This window comes from Acomys minous (genome assembly GCF_964271855.1).
Source record: "Acomys minous genome assembly, chromosome: 2".
Taxonomy (NCBI): domain Eukaryota; kingdom Metazoa; phylum Chordata; class Mammalia; order Rodentia; family Muridae; genus Acomys; species Acomys minous.
In genome coordinates this window covers 94,273,766-94,297,168 of record NC_140484.1, presented here as the reverse complement: position 1 = coordinate 94,297,168, position 23,403 = coordinate 94,273,766, and the positions used below count along the sequence as shown (strand labels likewise).

General features: G+C 41.5%; 1 protein-coding gene and 1 pseudogene across 3 annotated transcripts in view; both read right to left on the bottom strand.

Moving 5' to 3' along the window:
- Positions 1-8,888: 8,888 nt before the first annotated feature.
- Positions 8,889-10,428, bottom strand: LOC311591617 (very-long-chain enoyl-CoA reductase-like; annotated as a pseudogene). Its single transcript has one exon. The product of its transcript is annotated as a very-long-chain enoyl-CoA reductase-like (transcript).
- Positions 10,429-10,649: 221 nt separating this feature from the next.
- The window catches only part of TUBGCP5 (tubulin gamma complex component 5), a 35,774-nt gene continuing 23,020 nt past the window's right edge, over positions 10,650-23,403 (bottom strand). For both annotated transcript variants that reach the window (XM_084771350.1, XM_084771351.1), the window contains 9 exons: positions 22,861-23,049; positions 21,003-21,185; positions 19,592-19,676; positions 19,389-19,509; positions 18,289-18,467; positions 15,578-15,703; positions 14,842-14,930; positions 11,917-12,017; positions 10,650-10,788 (listed from right to left, as the gene is read on the bottom strand). In XM_084771350.1, coding sequence (XP_084627476.1) covers positions 10,742-10,788; positions 11,917-12,017; positions 14,842-14,930; positions 15,578-15,703; positions 18,289-18,467; positions 19,389-19,509; positions 19,592-19,676; positions 21,003-21,185; positions 22,861-23,049 — 1,120 coding nt within the window. In that variant the 3' untranslated portion in view covers positions 10,650-10,741. The remainder of the gene's footprint in view (positions 10,789-11,916; positions 12,018-14,841; positions 14,931-15,577; positions 15,704-18,288; positions 18,468-19,388; positions 19,510-19,591; positions 19,677-21,002; positions 21,186-22,860; positions 23,050-23,403) is intronic.

Below are 23,403 nucleotides of genomic sequence, written 5' to 3'. Positions count from 1 at the left end.
GGTTGTCTGGGGAAAAAACAAAACAAAACAAAACTAGTGTTCTTAAGTCCTTAGCCATCTTTCCAGCTCCAAGGATATATACTTAATTCAATTTTGGAGACTGTTTTATAGTTTTCAACATAAATTCAACACACACACACACAATATATATGTGGATGTTATTGAATGAAATCCTGCAAAATTGGAACTTTCCAATGTCATATTACACTATTTTAATTTGCCAAAGTCCAAACATGGGGCTGTTGACAAACATCACAGACAGTGCTTGCAAACATGCACGAAGCCCTAGAGGCCTTCATATGCCCCAGTTAGACTCTATCCCCATGGTCTGACTTCCTGTTGTATGCCATGTTCCTCTAAATTGCAACACTCCTTCCACCCAAGGGAAGGAGACGACTGCTCAGCAGCCTCCAGTGGAAAGCTGGAATAGAAGCTTGGAGGATTCTTGAAGGCCCTGGACCAACAGAATAAAGGGATTATAAACAGCTGCTGGGGTGGAGTCTCTGGCCAGCTGAACTGTGGGCTGGTCACCCATGCTGGGGTGAGCTTTCTGATGACACAGCTGCTTGTGAGTTATCTCTGCTTCTTACTTAGTCACTGCTCACCTATCCTTGTTTGTGTTTGGGAACAAGTAATAGAAACTCATTATAAGTACGACCATTTCATTTTCAGGCTCCATTTTTTGTTTGTTTCTTTTTTTAAAAAAAAGTATGTATGTATGTATGTATTTATTATTTTATACAGTGTTCTGCTTGCATGTATACCTGCACACTAGACGAGGGCACCAGATCTCATTATAAATGGCTGTGAGCCACCATGTGGTTGCTGGGAATTGAACTCAGGACCTTTGGGAGCGTAGACAGTCGTCTTAACCTCTGAGCCATCCTTCCAGCCCCTGTTTATTTTTTTCAAGACAGGGTTTCTCTGCTTAGTCTTGGCTGTCCTGGCCTCACTTTTGTAGATCATGCTGGCCTCAAACTCACAGAGGTACGCTGGCTTCTGCCTCCCAAGTAAGTGCTGGGATTATAGGTGTGCACCACCAAGCTGGGCTTTCAGACTCCATTTAATCGAATGGGGAAACTAAATTCAAAGTCCCAGGCCCTAGTGGAGCTGGGGACTTCCCAATAGCAGTTCTCTGAGTCCAGACATCTCAGGGACAGCTTGTTAAAGAGACAATTGAGGCAAGGCATTTCAAGGACAACTCCATCTTGCTGGCAGGGTCAACTAAGTTCATGTTCCCAGGCCCAGGGACTTCCTACACTGATTGGACAAGACTACAGCCCACCTCACTCCCCCTTGCTTTGTGGTTTCATCCTTTAAATATGCTGTACAATGCTCCTTCAGGGTTGTAGTTCAGCTTGAGTCTGTTCTGCAGCTCCGATCGATCAGTATTGGCTTGATTACAATATGTATTTTTGTCACCTGCAATCACATGGTGTTTGAGTTATGTTGGGTTTAAGTGGATCCCACAACAGTTTGTAACCTCAATTAAAAACAAACAAACAAACAACCCCCCCCCCAAAAAAAAAACTCATTGGGGGCTGGGTATGGTGGCTCATGTCTTTAATCCCAGCATTTTCGAGGCAAAGGCTGGTGGATCTCTGTAAGTTCCAGGCCAGCCAGGCCTATGTAGACAGACTTTGTCTCAAAACAAAAACAAAACAAAAATACAATATTTATTGTTTCACCAAACTTGACACTGGTGTAACTGTTTGGTCTGTAGTGGGCTCCCTTTCTGGGGTGATTAGACCCATATGTGTTGAGTTTACTCCTTCCAATTCTGTCACACAACACTGCTTATTGATATTGAGAAAACTTTTCGTTTGTAATTTTTACTACTATATAAAATTATTTTATATTGCTTTCAAATCCTGACTTACTAGATTGACTTACTAGTTCTTGTAGTTGGAAATTTCTTTACATTTTCTACATATGATACAGTAAAAACTGGGAATAATAAGCTGGCATTACAAAGGAGCTACTAAACTTGATAAGGAAATCTTGTTACACAAAACAGAATTTAAAGGAACACTCTGGCCCTATCAAGAAAAGCATAGTTTTGTCAGGCAGAGAGGATGACCTTGGTTAAAAGCTATGGTAATATTTTACATTGTAAACGTCTCCGTTGGTTCAAGCAACTGAATCTTGGAATTTCTGTATTTGTGAGACATGTTTGATTACTCAAAATGCTGACACAGATTTTTATTTAGGCCTAGTTCCCTTTAACCTGACATGCACTATTAAACATTTTCCTTTATTAATCTATAAGTGGTGGATTGGTTTCTCACTGGGCATAATCTACTTCACATATACATATATAAAACCATGTAACTTTTTAAGTTCACTTTTTTCCCCAGAGTATTTTTTTTCTATTATGTACCATGTAGTACTTCCAGTATAATACTGAATAGAAATTTTGGATTAGGTAGACATTTGTCTTGTTCTCAACCCTAGGAATAAAGCAGTTTTTCACATTTAAATAAGATTTTAAAATGTCATTTAGACTGAGGAAATATTTCCCTGTCCGTCCAAGCCACCCCCCATCTTGCACCCCTTTTTCGGTTATGGGAATGCCCGCTTCGGCCTGATGAAAACCTTACTTGGCGCGTCTTTCTTTTGCACTCAGGTGAAGTGCAACGAGCAGCCTAATAGGGTTGAAATTTATGAGAAAACGGTGGAAGTTCTTGAACCCGAGGTCACAAAGCTGATGAATTTTATGTACTTCCAGGTAAAGCATTAAAATAATTAGAGGGCTTTGATGCTAAGCAGTAGGGACAGTGTAGTACAAAGTAGACTAACTGCGTCAGACAGAGGAGCACCAAGGCTACACAAAGAAACCCTGCCTGGGGGGGGGAGGGGGAGTCTCTCTCTCTCTCTCTCTCTCTCTCTCTCTCTCTCTTTCTCTCTCTCCCTCCCCCCTCCCTCCCTCCCTCCCTATCTCTCCTCCACCCCCTGTCTGCTGGGGGGGGGCAGGGGTGGAGGGGTGGGGAGAGGGAAAGGATAAGCCTGTCCTCGGTGTTTGTCTCGCTGGCATGGTGGCGCACATCTTTAATCCCAGCACTTAGAAGGCAGAGGCAGGCGGGTTGCTGTGAGTTGGAGGCCATCCTGGTCTACAAAATGAGGCCAGGACAGTCAAGGCTGCACAGAGAAATCCCGTCTCACAAAACAAAACAAAACAAAACAAAACAAAACAAAACAAAACAAAAGAATCGACCAACTGGTGATGAATCCCACCACTCAGGAGGCAGAGGCAGGTGGATCACTGAGAGAGAAGTCCTGTTTTGAAAAACAAAAAAAAAAAAAAACAAAAAAAAAAAACCAAACCAAACAAACAAAAAGAAAAGGCTTCATTTTCAGATGTTCTCTCTCCTTGACTTTTGATACTTACTAGATGCCAAACATTTGGGGCTCTCTCATCTAAACTTCTAGGCTTGGAAGCTAAAGTTCTAAAACCTGTTTATAGAATTTAGTTTAGCTTTCCACTATTGTAACTCAAACGTGTGTGTGTGTGTGGGGGGGGGGGTCTGTGTGTGTGTGTGTGTGTGTGTGTGTGTGTGTGTGTGTGTGTGTGTGTGCTTACCCTTTTGGTACTGTTGGGGGTGGAACCTATGGTCTTGCACATGCTAGGTAAACACTCTACAACTAAACTTCATCTACAACAAAACTAACATAGGAAAACAGAACATTGGTTCTAGAGTGGAGCTCTTTAAAAACATGGAAGCATCTTTGGAACTGTATCACAGAAGTTACAAGAGTCTGGAGAAGCATTCACAAAGAGACAGGTAAACTAGTCTCCAAGTGCTGGGTGTGGTGGCGCACGCCTTTAATCCCAGAATCGGGGAGGCAGAGGTAGGCTGATCTCTGTGAGTTCGAGGCCAGTCTGGTCTACAAAGTGAGTCTAGGACAGCCAAGGCTACACAGAGAAACCCTGTTTCAAAACAACAACAACAAAAACCATGTTATGTTCTAACACTTGCTAAAGTCACTAACAGGAACCCTAATCTTCAGAACTAGGAAAAGAACAAGGGGATCTCTGAAATCTTTTTATTTATTTATTAATTTATTACTATCTTTACTTTAATTTCTGTTTCTCTTTGTGAGTATATGCCATATCTGTGTTGGTGTCCAAAGAGGTCAAAATTATCAAATCACTTGGGTCCTCTGGAAAGTTCCAAGTACTCTTAGCTGTTGAGACTCCAGCTTCGTATCTTAGAAATCTGAGGCCACTTCTCCTACCACAGGGTTGGAATGTTCAAAGGCAGAGTCATCTCATGGAACACCACATTGGTTGTCTATAGATGTCCAGACACAGGACTACCCAGGGATTCCTCATGCTTAACCAAGAAGTAGACTGACCAAGAAGAAAAGCTTAAGGTCTTATCTCCTTATTGGTGAATTTCTACCAAATATTCAAAAACATAAAAATATGAAAATATTAGCGGGCTGGAGAGATGGCTCAGAGGTTAAGAGCACTGGCTACTCTCCTAGACATCCTGAGTTCAGTTCTCAGCAACCACATGGTGCCTCACAACCATCTGTAATGTGATCTGATGTCCTCTTCTGGCCTGCAGGTGGACATGCAGACAGAACACTCATATATATAAAATAAATAAATAAATCTTAAAAAAGAGCAAACATTAGTAAGTTGATTCCAACAGCATATACAATCATGACCTGGATGAGTTTATCCTAGGACCAAAAGGTTTGTTCAATGTAATAAACCAATAGACCCAAAGAACAAGGGAGGCAAAACAAAAACAAAAACAAACAAACAAAAACCTCAGAGTCACCAGAATATGTAGAAAAATCATCTTAAAAATGTAATTCTGTTATAGTAAAAATACTCAACAATATAGAAATTATAAGGGAACTTTCTCAAATAAAAAGCATATATATTAAAAAATAACACCCAGAGTTAACATTATAATGTTGGAAGACTGAAAACTTTCTCTTTAGGCCAAATGCCAGGACATTGTCTTATACTTAAGACTGTCTTATAGTTTCTAGCTATGACAATTAGGAGAGAAAATGAAGTAACTCACTAATATTGGAAGAATTACTGTGTATGTGTAGGTGTGGGCACGTGTGTATGAGTGTGTGTATGGAGGCTCTATGTCAACTTAGTGTACTGTTCCTACGGAGCCAATGACTTTTTTGTTTTTTGTTTTTCGTTTTTGAGACAAGGTTTCTCTGTGTAGCCTTGGCTGTCCTCGACTCACTTTGTAGACCAGACTGGCCTCGAACTCACAGCGATCCACCTGCCTCTGCCTCCCAAGTGCTGGGATTAAAGGCGTGAGGCCACCACGCCCGGCTGCCAATGACTTTTTAAAATAGAGAATTTTATTATAATCTCTATGTGTGGATGTTTGTCTGCATATATGTCTGTGCAACATGTGTGTACCTGGTGCCTGTGGTGGCCAGGAGAGGGCTGATCCACTGTTGTGTGTTGCCATGTGAGCACTGGGAACCTACCCCAGTACTCTTAACTGCTAAGCCATCTCTCCAGATTCCAACTTTTCTTCTTACAGTGACAGTGAAAGGTGCCATTATGTGTGTGATGTGCATGTGTGGGTACACATATGTTATGACATGTGTGGGGAAGTCCGGGGACAACTTTGTGATATCAGCCCTCTCCTACCTTAAATGGGTTCCTAGGACCAAATTTAGGTTATCAGGCTTGTGTGAGAAGCATTTCATTCACCGAGCCATCTTGTGGACCTTGTCACACTGTTAAAAAAAAAAAAAAAAAAAAAAAAATATATATATATATATATATATATATATAATTAATTTATTCATATTACATCTCAATGGTTATCCCTCCCTTGTATCCTCCCATTCCTCCCTCCCTCCCATTTCCCCCTTACTCCCCTCCCCTATGACTATGACTGAGAGGGACTTCCTTCCCCTGTATATGCTCATAGGGCATCAAGTCTCTTCTTGGTAGCCTGCTATCCTTCCTCTGAGTGCTGCCAGGCCTCCCCATCCAGGAGACGTGGTCAAATATGGGGCACCAGAGTTCATGTCACACTGGTTTTTGAGACAGGATCTTGTGCTGGAACCCTGAGCTTGCAGGTTAGGATATGCTGGCTGTCCGGAGAGCCCCGTGCTGGAATCACAAGTATATGTCACCATGTCTGGCTTTTTATATGGGTGCTGGAGATCAAACTCAGGACCTCTCACGCTGTTGACTGAGCCATCTTCTGCTCGTAAAACATTTCCTGATGACATGATCGCATTTGTAGAAAAGCGTAAAGGCAACATGTATACACAGAAGAGTGCTGGTGTGCAACAAGGCCAGCAAGTTGCAGGATATGACTGATATAGACAAATCACTTATGTTTACATATTAAAAATGACTAATTGAAAAAAGAAAACAAATCTACAATACTATATATAAGATAATACTCTCAGATAAAATTAACAAAAGTATAAAACTTTTACACTGAAAAACAACACTGCTGAAAAAACTTTAGACCTATATAACACAGCAAAGATCCCACATGCTCACCATGTAGAGCCCCGTGTCTGGAGACCCCGTGGGCTCACCATGTAGAGCCCTGTGTCTGGAGACCCCGTGGGCTCACCATGTAGAGCCCTGTGTCTGGAGACTCCATGTGCTCACCATGTAGAGCCCCGTGTCTGGAGACTCCACAAGCTCACCATGTAGAGCCCTGTGTCTGGAGACTCCATGTGCTCACTAGAGTCCAATGGACTTTTTGGCAGCTAGAAAAGCTGATCCTAATATTCATAAGACTATGTAAAGAGTCTTGAGAAGACAAAATAATCTAGGTAAAAAATGAATAAAATTACATGACTCAAAAACTGGAGTTAAAACACCCTACATGATATACCATGCTATCCTGAATGTGATTGATCTTGGTTGATCTTGGAAATTAAGATTAGACATATATAAAGGAATAGAGATAAGTGCATAGAAATAAACTCATACATCTGTGATTAGTGGATTAAAAAAATTCAGTGAAGAAGGCTTTTAAATAAATTATCCTGGGATATCTTGGTTCTTTACATGAAAAGAGTGAATTCAGAACTCTATTTCATACATGTATTATAGGAGCTAAAATTTCATTTGTTTCTTTGATACATAAAATATTTTTTATAAGTTGAAACAATGGTTTATTCAGTTAACTCAGCATCTAATACCTCCCCAGAGCTTCTGGGCCACATCTGACTGAGACTCACAGATACCAGGCTCCAAGACCGGGGAAACAGGAGTCTGGAGTTCCTGCTTGAGCGTGAGGACTGAGTTCAGCAGAACCCTGACAGCCCACTGCTCCGGGAGTAGCTGATACTTTCAAGTTTCGTGGGGACAGACACATTGCCTTTCTGTGCATCTCCTGCTCTCACCACAGGACCACAGTCCATCTGGTCTTGGACAGTCCATGTGGCCTTCAGTCTAAGAGATTTCACTTCCCTGTCAGCCACAACATTATCTTCAAGCTGATTCTCTATGGCTGTGGCTCTCAACCTGCAGGTTGTGTCCCTTCAGCTGTCAAATGACCCCATTCACTGGGGTTGCCTAAGATCATTGGAAAACACAGATGTTTACATTACAATTCATTACAGCAGCAAGGAAAATATTTCTATGGTTGGGACTTACCACATGAAGTTTCTTCTTCTTCTTCTTCTTCTTCTTTTTTTTTTTTTTTTTGGTTTTTCAAGACAGGGTTTCTCTGTGTAGCCTTGGCTGTTCTGGACTCACTTTGTAGACCAGGCTGGCCTCAAACTCAGAGATCAACCTGCCTCTGCCTCCCAGGTGCTGGGATTAAAGGCATGCACCACCACTGCCTGGCTTATCTTAAAGGGTCACAGTATTAGGAAAAGTTGAGAACCACTGCTTTATGGGATCTTGAACTTAGTACTTTATTTGCACTATGACTAGAAAGTATACTTTATGTGATTTGTTCCTAAAAAGTAAGTGTGCTGGAAAGTTTTATGTCAACTTGACACAAGCTAGAATCATCTGAGAGAACCTTAGTTGAGAAAATCATTCCAGAAGATCAGGCTGTGGGCGAGACTATAGGGCATTTTCTTAATCGGTGATTGATCATGGATCCAGGCCATTGTAGGTGGTGCCATCCCTGGGCTGGTGGTCCTGAGTTCTGTAAGAAAGCAGGCATGATGACCAAGCCAGTAAGCAGCATCTCTCCATGGCCTCTGCATCAGCTCCTGCCTCCAGGTTCCTGCCCTGCTTGAGTTCCTGTCCTGACTTCCTCCAATGATGAAGTTGTAGGTCATGGTGTTTCACCACAGCAATAGTAACCCTAAGAAGGACAGTAAGCACATGCTAGGTACATTTGTGCATGCCTGTAATTATAGCACTTAGGACACAGAAGCAGGAGGAGCCTGAGTTTGAGGCAAGCCTTGGCTGAAGAGAGAGACTGTTTCAAGAATGCAAAAAATAAACTGATGGTGCACACCTTTAATCCCAGCACCCTGGAGGCAGAGACAGGAGGATCTCTGAATTTGAAGTTAACCTGATGTAACAGAGCGAGTTCCAGGACAGCCAGGGCTGTTACACAGAGAAACCCTGTTTCGAAAAACCAACCAACCAACCAACCAACCAACCAACCAACCAACCAACCAACCACCACCACCAACGCCAAACAAAACAGAAACCACAACAGAACAAAACAAAACAAAAAACCCAAGAAACCAAAGAAAAGATTAGGTGCATTTCATGCATAGAATATACAGACTATCTGGTGAGTGTATTATATTATCATGGCTGGATGAGGATGTCAGGTTGACTCAGCTGGCTAAAGTTCAGTTCTGCTATGTGCATACTGTACTTATCTGCTTACATTTTCTATCTGGTCTTATACAGCGCCTACTGAGAAATACACATAAAAATATAACGTGGAAAATTGAATTATATACAGTTTTATTTGAGATATTACTGGTTAGATAATGAATGCTAAACATCATTATATAACAGCTGGCCGTAGGTAATGTTCAGTTTATACAATGATATTGGTTGTTATTTTCCTTTTGGAATTTCCTATGTACATAAAAATTCAAATGCTTCAAGGATAGTCAGATCTAAGGTAACATTTAGGCGACAGAGAATGTAAAACTTACAGGGTGTCTGATGCCCTCTATGGTGCTATGCTCATGGTGCACGTATATACAAGCAGGCAAAATACTCATATACATAAGATAAAAATAAGTCAATTTTTTAGAAGAAAAGAAATATTAGTAGTCCATTTTTATCTATACATATTTTGCAATTAGATATATAACCATATATATATACATACTTGCTAATTATCTCCAGAGAAAATACCTACAATTCATTTGTATAGACAGGTTTAAAAATAAAAAAGATTCTTTTTTTGTTTTTCTCTTTCTTGGGCGGGGTTGGGGGGCAGGGGGGGATAAGCAGGTTTTATTATTGCTGTTGGAGAGCCATGGCCACACTGGGACAGCAGGGCAATGGGTAGAGAGCTCATGAGGAGCTGCTCAGAGCAGGAAAGGCATAATGGGCATGCGTAGGGGTGGGAAGTAACAGAGCTCCTTCAGGTAGCTGCGATGCCTGCCCTTGGCCCAGACAGTCATCTGGGTGAAGGCCACCAAGGAGAAGAGGGCCACTGGGACACACTGCGTCATGATGGCAAAGCCAATCCAGGACCCAACCTCATAAGTGTAGTTGGGACAGGACACCAACAAAAACAGCCAGGTGAAGGGGTTCTTGGTGGGGTATGGGGTCGTCCTTGGTGGGTATGGGGTCGTCCTTGGTGGGTATGGGGTCGTCCTTTGGACCTCGAAGGCTGAAGGTCCCGAAGAGCCATGAGGATGGAGAAATTGCCAAGCTGGCAGATCGCAAAAACGGCCAGCACCAGCTTAACTCCATAGGTAGGGGGTGTGTACAGAGGGTGGTTGATGTAATAGGCCATCCACGCAGCAGAGCCCCAGGAGTAGGTGCAGTTTTTGAAGATGTTTCGCAGAGGCATGGTTCCGTGAAAGAGGCAGTGCACAAAGTGTCTCCGGCAGGCGCTTGATATGGTGGAATGGGGGGCAGATGCAGGCGAGGTGCATCACTATGTGTCGGCTGGAGGTGACGTCCTATTTGCGGCCATAAATGAAGGGAACCCGGAAGTAGAAGAGCAGATAGATGATAAAGGGCCCGGCATACTCAGTGAGGAAGACCGTCACCCAGCTGATCTGGGCCCCCAGGTCCCAGAGGTAGAGCATGGCCGTGGTGGCCACAGGAAGCTTCTGCATGACATCCTCCTCTCTCAAGGACTTTGCCTTCAGGTCCCCGGAGGGGGCATGACACCACTGCAGGCGCGTCTTGGTGAAAAGGTTCTTGATCTCAGCAACGGTGGCTTGAGGCTCCACCCTGTCCAGGAAGCACAACTTCCCCCTCAGCTTTGCTTCCCGAATCTCCACCTCGCAGTGCTTCATGGTTGCTCCACGGGATGTCACCCGCTCCGCTGCAGCTCAGTGGTCACGCTGCGGCAAGAAACACTGCCTGGGCCCACGCGCGGGAAGCCCCACTTTTTTTTTTCTTTCCCAAGACAGGGTTTCTCTGTGTGGCTCTGGCAATCCTGGACTCGAACTCACATCGATCCGCCTGCCTCTGCCTCCCTAGTGCTAGGACAAAAGGTGTGCACCACCACGCTTGGCTGAAAAAGATTCTTAGTCCTCAGCTGCAAACAGCCAAAATGTACACGGATGATGATGATGATGTGTGAGGTACTTGTTGGATTAAAGATATTTAACTTTGCTCCATGCCAGCCATGAGTGAGAGTGCAAGAGATTCCACTGTGGGAAGAAAAAAAAAAAAAGGTTCAATATTAGGTCTACATATGTTTAAATATGTTAAATAAGGCTGCAGTGAATTCAAGACTTGAAAGTATTTAAAGATGTATTATATTTTAAAGTATCAATATTTTTATTATATAATGAAGAGGATATTCGTTAATATAAATGGAAACAGTTGATGACATTTTTATCTCAGATTTTTTAACCTTGAAAATGAAAACCAGCTTTTTGTTGGACACAGCATTTGTTTATATGGCATAAACTCTGGGCTAGCTCATAATACAGTGTCATATTCTAATCTGTGGATGGCATCTGCTTCCATAAGCCTGGCCCTGTGTAAATACAGACAAAAATACATCAATGTTACTAAACAGGCAGACTGCAGTATTTTTTTCCCCCACATCTGGTTATGCTTAGTAAATATATTGCAGTCAGAAAATGCACACTACATCCTTTTTTGTTTGTTTTGTTTTTGTTTTTCAAGACGAAGTTTCTCTGTGTAGTCCTGGCTGTCCTCGCACTCACTCTGTAGACCAGGCTGGCCTCAAATTAACAGAGATCTGCCTTCCTCTGCCTCCCAAGTGCTAGGATTAAAGGTGTGCACTGCCTGGCTTAACACTACACACATTCTTTATGAAAAAGGGGGGGGAGTGGCCAGATACCACTTAATCTGTTGCCACAGACTAAAATCTCCTCAATGATTCACTTCAGAAATCTCTTATCTCCTTCACACCCTATACTCTGGACTGAAAAAAATGCACATTTCTTTGTAATGAGAGGTAGTCTGAAAGTTCTGAAGTTGCTAAAATCTGTATTTTTTAAAGAAAGGAATAGTAACAAAGAATTCACATGATAGTCAAGAGGGAGAAATTAACTCTCCAAGCCACTACATTTCAGTTTTAGGAATCCACTGGATAAAAGGCACACAAATAAGCAAGACCTTCAGTTTTAGCGATATCTATATAACAATTATCCACCCCATCATAATTCTGCAAAAGCAATTCAAATCATGGCTAAGTACTTTCCAGTTTTGAAATGAGAAGAACTCATCCTCCCTGAGACTAGTAGCAAATACTGACACATACAATGTAGTTACAATAAAGCAGTGACAAGGTATGATGTACTCACAATGGGGAAATGATCCTCTACAGACAGCTTTATTTAAAATGGTTACGAGAAACATGTGGCAGTTTTTAAAATCGGATTCCATTTTCTCTATAGACTCCATTCTAAGAAGGAAAGCAAATTTCAATTTATATTAAGTTCATAGGAACTAGTAATAGGCAGGTTATAAAATTATCATTGGAGTTAATTTCTAAAATCCTAAGGCTAATGATTATAAACTATGAAACATTGTACTTTACATTAATTTGCATTATTTGTCATAGACAGCATCTCATTGTATTGGTTAGGTTTGACAGGCACTTAATATCTTCACTTCTAAGTATCTTTCATTTTTCTTTTCAAAGACAGTGTCTCTCTGTGTAGCCCTGGCTGTTCTGGACTTGCTTTGTAGACCAAACTGGCCTCAAACTCACAGAGACCCACAACATACGCAGGAGAACACGTTACAGTATGTTCATGTTGTACAGGGGTTTCCCCCAAGCTGATCCATTCCCTGGAATCACCCACCACGCCCCACCCTGCAGGGAAGTACAAGACTCATATGTGGGAAAGTGGAAACTAGGAAGCTTCTGGATGTTTCCTCTTCACCTTTACAGAAGGTAAGACTCTGCTCACAGGAGGCGCAGAGGAGAGACTGTCAAGATGCCTACAGGTCCTGCAGAGAGGTCCCAGGATGGGATGAAGCTTTGATAAGTTATCACCCATATCGTGGCGAGCCTTTTGGTGACATGGCTGATAAATTGATTATCCTTGCTCTTCTAAGTGACCTATCATCCGGACTCATGTTAATAACCCTAGTGTATTACTCACTGGTTTACCAAGATGGACTCTGGTCCATTTATTACTTTGGTCTATCATAGGTATATTTTCTGGGCTAATATGGTGTGTGTGTGTGTGTGTGTGTGTGTGTGTGTCCCATGCATAGCTCATCAACCATCTTTAGCAGTCATTTACCTAGAGCCAACAAACTTCCTCTCATCTTTTCCATAGTACTTACTTAGAAGCAATTATGATACCTTTTAAAGCAAAACATTTCATAAATACTGGTGTGCATAGACTTTAACTCACGATCTTCCAGCCTCCACTTTTTAAGTAGGTCAAAATTTATGTCTCCATACCAGCTCTAAAGTGCTTAAGTCCTCACCCTTGCTTTTTTGATATTTGTCATACAAATGGAATAGTTTAAACTTAGTAAAGCATCTGGAGTAGTGCTTCTCTCTTCTGGCTCAGTGTTACAGAGAAAGTAGTTTTGTATACTTTGATAGGATATATCAAGTCAGGAAAGCTTCTGTTTTGTGTTGTGGGGAACAGAACTCAGGACATACGCTGTCCTAGGCAGGTGTTTCACCACTGAGCTACATTCCTAGTGTCTGTCTTTTTTCTTGTATTTACTATTATTGTGCATGTCTGTGAGTAATGTGTTGGTTATGTGTGCACCACTACATGCGTGATGATCTCAGGCGGTAGCTTTCTGCAATGAGGGCTCTGTCTCCACCTTTATGTAGCTTTCGAAGCTTCAGTTCAGGTTGTCAGGCTCGTGTGGCCTTTCTGTGTTGAATCATCTCACCAGCCCAAGGAGAATCTTTTCACACCCACAATTGTGAGCATCCTTACTATCACAAAGCTACAGGTTAAGCCTTTGAAAGACAGCAACACAGAAGTGAACGCTTCCCTCTTTACTAACATGGACTAAATACAGATTTTGTTATAAAACCCAGTCAAGGGTTGGAGAGGTAGCTCAGCTGTTAAGAGTGATTGCTGTGCAACCTTGAGGCTCAGAATTTGGATTCCAACACCTATGTAATAACCTCTCACATGCCTGCAACCACAGCTTTGAGGAGGGTGAGGACTAAAGGCCTGCTGGAGCTTACTGGCTTCCAGTCTGGCTGAGGGAATGTGAGTCCCAGGTTCAGGGAGAGACTCCGCCTCAAAGGAATTGGTGGAGAACGACAGAGGAAGATATCCAGACACTCTCTTCTGGCCTCTATGTACAGACTAAGGTACTTGTATCTTTATGTATTTGTATGAATATACTCCTCATACAGGAGCAAGCACACAAACAAAACCTCCAATCCACAAGGCATGAACTTTTACTTCAGCAAAGTAAACTATCACTGCATATAATTCATAAAGGAGACAGGCTAAACACTGAACCGTATATTCAAGTTGACATAAGAAGATAGCTAGGCTGGTAGTGCAGCTTAGTAGTAAAACATTTTCATAGCATATGCAAGGCCCCACGTTCAATGCTCAGCATAAAAACAAAGCTGGAGATGTTCCTGTAGACTGGAAGACAGAGTTCCTGGGCCCTTCGCTGCTTATCGACTTTTAAGTCTTTATGATACAAGTGAAAATCATAATGGAAATAAAATATACATTCTTTTAGAGCTTACAAACACAGAAATTTACAGGGTATCCCAGCTTAATGTTCATAATTTAAATTGTTTCAGCAACTGTGAGGTGGTGGGGCTCATGACCCAGACCTATTCATCTTCAGAAACTGCTGAGGTGAGTCACGCGGGTTTGTTATGCTGTCCTATACACTTCTCCATGCTTGAAGGTATCTATAATAAGAAATTGAGCCTTGTACATAATCTGGGGATGTTCCTTATTTTAATTAAAAGATGTCAGATTTAAAAAAAAAAACCTGTTTTGTGCCTTATAAGAAAACTGACTTTCCTGATGCTATTTAGTTTAACTAGACAGATTCTATTTATGGTAGTGCATAGAACTGAACTTCAGGTCTTAGGCATGGTAGGCAAGCCAATAAAGTACACTCCCATTCTTCAAGTTAAAAGTGTAAATTCTTAGTTACAGTGGTGCGTGAACCATTATCGAGACTGGGCGTGGAAAGACTCTTCAAAGGAAGCTACTTGGAAGGAAAGCTGAAATGGTTACAGTACGGGTTATCACATCACACATACTTACTGCCAAGCTCCTAGGCCTGCCTGCCAGCCTTCTGCAAACATGAGCGCCAGGTTCAACACTTTCATGATGGCTTCTTTCACAAAGCTGACCTAAACATCAATGTTTGAGACAAAATATGGGCTTTGTAACTATTAACAATGACACCAATACTTCTACCTAACTTAAGTCACAGAAAATGTAAGCCATTATAATGACTGTCTTTATGTGTAAGGAAGGTGGAATGTAAATCTGCACTCCAGGATGGCAAGCTTTCTTTCTTGCCATCTAGACTCATCAGTGAACCTCGGACAGAAGGTCAACAGGAGTGAAACTACTCAGCTCCACATATTCATAACAAATTGGCGGTGCACTTTCATTGCCTAACTGCACACTTCAGTTTTCACTTCTGTAGATACACTTTTTAAAAATTTAACTCCTGGTAGGTGGGCACACATGTGTAACCCCATTAAACCTGTTCTTTTCTAAGAGAAGATTGTGCAGGACAATAGGTTTTTTGTTTTTTCGAGACGGGGTTTCTGTGTACCCTTGGCTATCTGGAACTCTCTTTGTAAACTAAGCTGGCCTTGAACTCACAGAGCTCTGCCTGCCTCTGCCTCCCAAGTGTAGGATTAAAGGCGTGCGCCACCACACACGGAGGGCCATAGTTTTAAGATTCTCAGCTCCACAACAGACAGACATTCTCACTTGCCTAGATTCCTTTCCACCCACTGGTTATACACGATGGTATTCTACATACCTTTTCTCTCAGCAGACATCGATCATGGATGGTTGACAAATACCTGTAGTGAATTTTAATCAACTGATCTAAATCTTTGGCTTCCTCAACTTGATGCTGAAATTCCAGCCCTGTACTGTGAAGAATCTTGAATGAGAAGACAAGAAGCTTAATTAGCACTGTTTGTCCAGGCTGCACAGGCAGCAAGCTCTAGGAGTCTCTTGTCTCTGCCTCCTCCCTAGGTGTGTGCAACCACATATGGATTTTCACGTGGGTGCTGGGGTGCAAACTCAAGTCGTTAATGCCTTTGGGGTAAGCACTTTACCAGCGGAGCTGTCTCCCCAGTATGCCTTTTCTTTCTCTCACTCACTCAGTGCTGGGGATAGAACCCTAAGTTTCATACACAGTGAACAAATACTCTACCCTCGAGCTATAATATATGGACAACCCCTGATAGCCTTCTTTAAAAGCTTTTTCTTTTGCGCCTTTAGACAATGGTAGTGCCAGACCCTGGGATAGCCAGTTGGACATTAAATGAATCCCTACTCTTAGAACAGACTTCCAAATGGGAAGGGAGAAGTTCAATAACCAACCAATCAAACAAAAGCACTGAAAAATGTAAAAATGTTATGACATTTGTTGTTAAGCTAAGCATAATTTCTAATTTATTTATTTACTTTTGTTTTTTTTTTTTGAGACAGGGTTTCTCTGTGTAGCCTGGCTGTCCTGGACTCACTTTTGATCAGGTTGGCCTCAAACTTAGGAATCTGACTCTGCCTCCCTGAGTGCTGGGATTACAGGTGGGCACCACCACATCCTGCTCCTACGCATCATCTTTATAATACAAACATTTTCAATGAATTTTTGTAAGTTCAGACAGTACAGTATTGATCTTTCTCTAAGAAGAACTCAACTTTACTTCAAATAGAAAACAAAAAACTAAGTAAAAATTAAGCTCCTATTTATTCCTTTTCACAGTTAAGTGCTTTATGCTGGCTCTGTGAAGGCTAGTGGTACTGCAATCAGGCATGCAGAGCAACCCAGCCACATTCTCACACTGGCTTTTAAGTCACTGCATCCCAACAAGATGAGTTAGACCATCTTGCCTAGAGGTAAACCAAAGGGGCAGCATGAAGGGTCTTTGCTGAAGAGAGTGCTGTCCTCTAGCGCTGCCACAGTCCGGACATGTGAGCTCTTCTCTGATAACTGCATCTCTGGAACTGGTTTTTGCATGACTGAAAAATGCACCTTTCTTGCTTTCTGGAGAACTTCTTTTCACCTGTACGTGTGTGTATTGAGTATGCGTGAGCACATGTATGGAGACTTTCACTTTATTTACTGAAGCAGGTCTCTTTCAGAAGCCCAGGTTCCCTCCATCTGCTGGTTTATCCTGCCCTGGGCATTTCCAGTCTTTGGCTCCCTGGGCAGGTCACCACCATCCTTGCTGGGTCCTGTGTGTTCTGGAGATCTGCACACCAGTCCTCATAAGCGCCTTAATTACTAAGCTGTTTCCTTAGCCCATTACATCTTAAAAAATAAAAAAAGATATAATCCAGTTGTACCTCTTTCTTAAATATCACCCTTACCTAGGATTTAGGTTATTATTAAATACCGAAGCCATTTTTCAGAGACAGCTATCACCAATGATGAAATTTAGTGGTCTACTAAAAAAGCTCTAAAGGCCATTCCACAGGCTCAGACACAAATGGGGCATCTATCTTATAGCCCTTCCCCAAGGCAAGGACCATCATGGAAGATGAAGTGGAAAGATTGTAAGAGCCAAGTGATCATGGAGGATGAAGCAAAACAGTATCTTGTGGATATGATGGGACCACTGCGCTCAGGAAGCAAACAGCAGCTGTCAGTGCCTACATAAGATCAAACCAGTTAATCTTGGGTATGGGGTTCATGAGCTCCCACTGTTAAGTGAGGAGCTATGGACAGTTGGTGGCATTTTGGGGAGAGACAATCAGTTTTCTTTAGGGGTATGGCTCTTCGTTAGTAGGTCAACCATGCTCCCATGGATAGGGCCTCCACTCAGGAGTATATGGACACAAAATGGAGTTCATGAGTTATTTAAAATAAAATAAGAGCCGGGCATGGTGGCGCACACCTTTAATCCCAGCACTTGGGAGGCAGAGGCCAGCCTGGTTTACAAAGCAAGTCCAGGACAGCCAAGATAACATAGAGAAACCCTGTCTCGAAAACCAAAATAAATAAATAAATAAATAAATAAATAAATAAATAAATAAATAGGGAAGTGGGTCTGGGAGGAGTTAAGGGGCGGGACTGAGGTAAACATGATCAAAATATATTGTATGATTTCTCAAAGAATAAAAATATTTATTAAAAATATATTATCAGGAAAAAGTATTGTCAGGGCTGGAGATATGACTCAGAGGTTAAGGGCATGACTGCTCCTCAAGAAGTCTTGAGTTCAATTCCCAGCAACCACATGGTGGTGGCTCACAACCATCTATAATGTGATCTGATGTCCTCTTCTGGCCTGGTAGAGCACTGTATACACAGTAATAAATAAATATTAATATATATATATTACTTCTCACAGACATATTATTGAATAATGAAATTATGTTTACTTTTCTTTTTTTTTCATAATCTCTGAGTGTTCAGTGGCTCTTTTGTAGTTATAAATACATGATGGGTGTTCTTTTTGAATTATCACCTACATGAGACAAAAGAACCGGGGAGACAGATAGACAAACACCAACCCTAGTCATGATGTAGTTGTGTAAACTATTCACAAAGTGCATGAGCTTCACTCTTAAGAGAAACATTCGGTGAATCTGCTGTCTCAGTGATTCTTTCGGTGGTCCAAACTGGGAGGGTGTGTCTTGTTCACGTAGAATGTCTTCCTTTGCATGGGATCTTTCAGCGGCATTAGCCAGCTCTATAAAATTGAAAAGACAAAACGGGCAGAAAGGGAATTAATTGAAAGCCACCGGTTCCCTTCCATGAAATGAGGGATGCTGCATCAGCAGGGCTGGGAACCTAACAAGGGCATATTTGTGCCTTAGGAAGATGAAATACCAAGCTTCATGAGGCTGGAGCTGGAGCTCAGCTGGTATAGTACTTGTCGTGCATATTTTTTTTTTTTTTGAGACAGGGTTTCTCTGTATAGTCTTGACTATCCTGGACTCACTTTGTAGACGAGGCTGGACTCGAAATCACAGTGATCTGCCTGCCTCTCTGCCTTCCAAGTGTTGGGATTAAAGGTGTGTGCCACCACTGCCCGGCTTTGCCTCTCATATTTGAGGCTCTGGGTTCATTTCTCAGTACTGAAAACCAGTCATAAAGACACAAATTTGTTAATCTCAGCATTGGGAAGACACAGGGATATGGATAAATAATACTTATCAAGGTTCAGATTAAAATCTCTGGAAGACCCTGACTAGACTTTTTGCATGTTGCAAGAATATTTAGAGTCAATTCCTTCCAAGTAATTACATTTAAGATCCATCCTATGGGTTCCTGATACTTCACTATTTTTATCTATGTGTGACTGGGTGTCATATGTGTTTGTGTGTGCACTGTGCACTGCAGACCCCAGAGCGTGTTCTGATACCTTGGATCTAGTATCAGGAGTAGATGTAAGCTGGCCAAAATGGGCCCTGTAGAAGAGCAGCAGGCACTCCTCACTGCTGAGCTATGCCTCCAGCCCCAAACTTAATTCCTATAGCTGGGGACTGGTAAATATGCTGCCATACAACTGTGCCAATTTTGTTTTTCTTTGCATATACAAAATAAAGAAAACCTTAAAAAAATTTTCAGGACCAAAACAAAGTAGTTAATTTATTGAAATAAGTCTTACCACCAAACAGCAGAACATCCAGGCTGTATTTTGCCCATTTTATTTGCAATAGGAGAAGAAACACTTGATTATAAATTTTTTGACATTCTACACTTATAACAATGTCCACAGGCCATGGGACCTATGAAAACAAAAACACAAGTTACTTATATACCTTAATTTTAATTAAAAACCTTTTTATAATAAAAATGATTAGTGCTTACCTTGTAGCTCAGGGTTAGACCATCTAAGATATGAACTGGTAGTTTCTTCTTGCTTGTATCAACATTTTCAAAAGATATAGATAAACTAAATGAAGAAGTTTCAGTTTTAGTTTGTGATAATACAACAATCACATAAAAAATGTCCTTACAAAAGGGTCCATGGGCAGGGTGTGTCCCTCAGTGGTACAACACTTGTGCACTGTGAATGAGGCCCTGGCATTATTAATACCATATAACCACCGCCCCGCCATGCAATATAAATATGCTAATGAACTTATATTTTCCAGCATATACCTCAAAAAACAAACTTGCTTTTAGAAACGAGTGGCAGTTGTTTTTGATGCCCCTTATCCCCCTCCCCTTCTGTTTTTTTGGGGTGGAGGTACATATATGTGTGTGGAGTGTGCAGTGTGTTTGTCTATTTGTGTCTCTGTGTGTGTTTAGGTTACAGGTTAATCACTTTTCACTTCACTCACTGAGGCAGGGCTCTCACTGAACCTGATGCTTGATAGCCAGCCTGCTCCAAAGACCCTGTCCGACTACCTGACACCTCCCAAGGGCTGGGCCTACAGTTTAACTATCATGCCCACATGGCTTTTGTATGTGGCTGCTGGGGACCCAAACTTCAGTTCTCATTCTTGTGTGGCAACACCATTATCTAATGAGCCATCCCTTGCCTTTTTTTGGTGTGTGTTTTGCCTGGAGATAAAAGGCTGGCCTCAAATTCCCAGGCTCAGATGAGCTCCTTGCCTTAGACCTTAAATATCCGGAACCAGAGGAATATGCCACCATATCAGCTTTGATTTTCTTCCTCTCCCCCCCCCCCCTTTTTTTTTGAGACAGGGTTTCTCTGTGTAGCCCTGGCTGTTCTGTGACTCACTCTGTAGACCAGCCTGGCCTCAAATTCAGAGACCTGACCGCCTCTGCCTCCCAAGTGCTGGGATCAAATTTGTGTACCACCACTGCCCCGCTCAGCTTTCATTTTCTAACTTGTAGGGTTAGGATGAAGACAAAATAACATATGTGGTGTGGGCTGAATACATAATGTTCTCCACATATACAAGATTTGAATGCTTAATCCTCAGAACGTAGAGCTATTTGGAGAGGTTCTGGACACTCAGGAGGTGGGCTCAACTGCAGTAAGCAGTTCACTGAGGTGTCCTTGGGACTGTTTTCCTTGGCGCTGTTTCCTGGCCCACCCCTGCATTACTATACTCCTTTTGACAAGATATCAACTGCTCTGCTTAACTGCATCCTCCCTGCCACGACACACACAAGCCTTTCAATCTGTGAGCCAAAATAACCCTGCCTTGAAGTTGCTTCTATTAGGTAGCCTGCCTATAAGGACAAAAATTAACTAATAATGGCGAGTAAACATTCACAATGATTTCTTGGCACAGGTCTATGTTACCGTAAACTGTCTTCGGGATACCGCTGTCCTACTGCTTCTTGGAGTTGGACATTAAGAAAAGACACATTTTGCCAGGTTTCTTTTTCTCTTATCTTATCAAAAATTGAAGTATAGAAGTCATACATAGTGTCTCCACCTTCCATCAAGAAAAAATTCCTCATGGCCTGCAAGTACTCCACCAACCTTGAAGAGAGAGAAGACATGTAACAGAACACATTGTATGCCTGCCCTGTAAAATTCTGAACAATGCCACGGTTAGACAGGCATTTGTCAGTCAGGTGTACATAAAACATTCACTCATGAAATTAGAATATTCATTTCTATCAAAACTTATGGCAAATCACAAAAATGGAACAAACAAAATAATTAAAATTCTACTATCCAAACATTTAGTTAGTTACTATTTGGAATATTTCCTTTCAGTCTTTTGCTGAGCATTAAGGAAAATGTATCTATCCCACTGTATTAAACATCCTGCTTATTAACCTCTGTATTTAACCTAATATGCTGGTAAGTTTTTCATCAACTTGACACCGCTTTGGTCATCCTGAAATAGGAAACCTCAATTTGGCCTATAGGCAAGTCTGTAGGGGTGTTTCCTGATTCATAATTGCAAAGGGATCCCCAGCATACTTGTGGATGATGACACCTCTGTCTGGGCTGGTGGTCCTGGGGTATAAGAAAGTGAGGCGTAGCTAGCTGGGTGTGGTGGTGCACGCCTTTAATCCCAGCACTTGGGAGGCAGAGGCAGGCAGATCACTGTGAGTTTGAGGCCAGCCTGGTCTACAAAAAATGAGTCCAATATAGCCAGGACTGTTATATAGAGAAACCTTGTCTCAAAAAAAACAAACAAACAAGTCACACACACACAAAAAAAAAAGAAAAAAAAAAAGAAAAATCGAAAAAGAGGAGCTAGGCATGGTGGCGCATACCTTTAATCCTAGCACTTGGGAGGCAGAGGCAGGTAGATCTCTGTATTTGAGGCCAGCTTGGTCTACAAAGCAAGTCTAGGACAGCCAAGATTACACACTGAAACCCTGTCTCAAAAAAAAAAAAAAAAAAAAGAAAGAAAGAAAGAAAGAAAGAAAGAAAGAAAGGCATGGTGGCATAGGCCTTTAATCCCAGCATGCAGCAGGTGAATCTCTGTGAGTTTGAGGCCAGCCTAGCCAAAAAGTGAGTTCTAGGATAGCCAAGGCTGTTACACGGAGACATCCTGTATCGAAAAACAAAAAACAAAAATCAAAACAAAACAAAAAAAGCAAAGAAAAAGAAAACAGAGCAAGCCCCAGGAAGCAAGCCAGTAAGAAGTGTTCCTTCCTCTGTGCTCTCTCAGCTCCTTCCTTGGCTTCCCTCAATGATGAACTGTAAGCTGTAAGTCAAATAAATCCTCTCCTCCCAAGCTGCTTTTGGTTAGAGTTTTATTGTAACAGTAGAAGCAAACTAGGACACTTTAATTTTATGAATGTTATGGAGTTTACACATGGGCATGAATAAGTCAGCATTAGAACTAGCTATCTATTACCAAGTAATTTATGTTTTGAGGGTTTCTTTTTCCTTTTGTTATGTCTTTTGGCACAAACTCTCACATAATGAATTAAAGTTACAACATACTTAAATTAAATTTTGATGGTTAATTGACCTTTTAAAAAAACTTAACTACATATTTATTCTCTAATTAAAGTTTTCTTGAAATTAATAGACTTTAAATATTATTATACAAAAAGTTCTATACTTAACTCTCAGTACCAAAGACCAATATACACACAAAGAAAAAAAAAGGAAAAAGGAAAAAAAAATCCACTGGTTAACAAACAATAACTAATTACTTCTAAAGCTAAATTACCTTTTTTTTTTTTACCTGAAATCTCTCTTTAAGGTTTGCATGAGATTTCCACAGCAATGTAGATACTGTTTATCAATGTGAGGATAGAGGCAAGATCTTAGTGTTAATTCAAAAGTCTGGCAAGTCACAGATTCTGATGATCTATCCACACATATGTCACCACCAGCAAACTTCTCATGAAAGTCACTCTGCTCCAAATACAACCTTCAATATTAAAATGTGAGTGAGTCTTCATTCTGTGAGCAGCTGTTGACAGAATTCTAATAAACCAGAGCTGAGAGTCCCACTTCCACCGTTACTTTCAGATGATCAATCATCACAGAAAGAAACTTCTCCCCCAGAACATCCTTTCTGGATCACTGCTGCTTAGGGTCAGCACTGAAATTAGTGCTTCCATTAGTGCACTACACCGCGAATGGTCATCAGAGAGTATCAGACCATAAGGGAATTACGGCTTATTCCACTGGAGTTAAGTTCCTGAAAGCATCTCAGCCCAAGACACATGCAATACAGAGGGAGACAGTGCAGAGCCTTTCCAGACTTTCAGAAGCATACTTT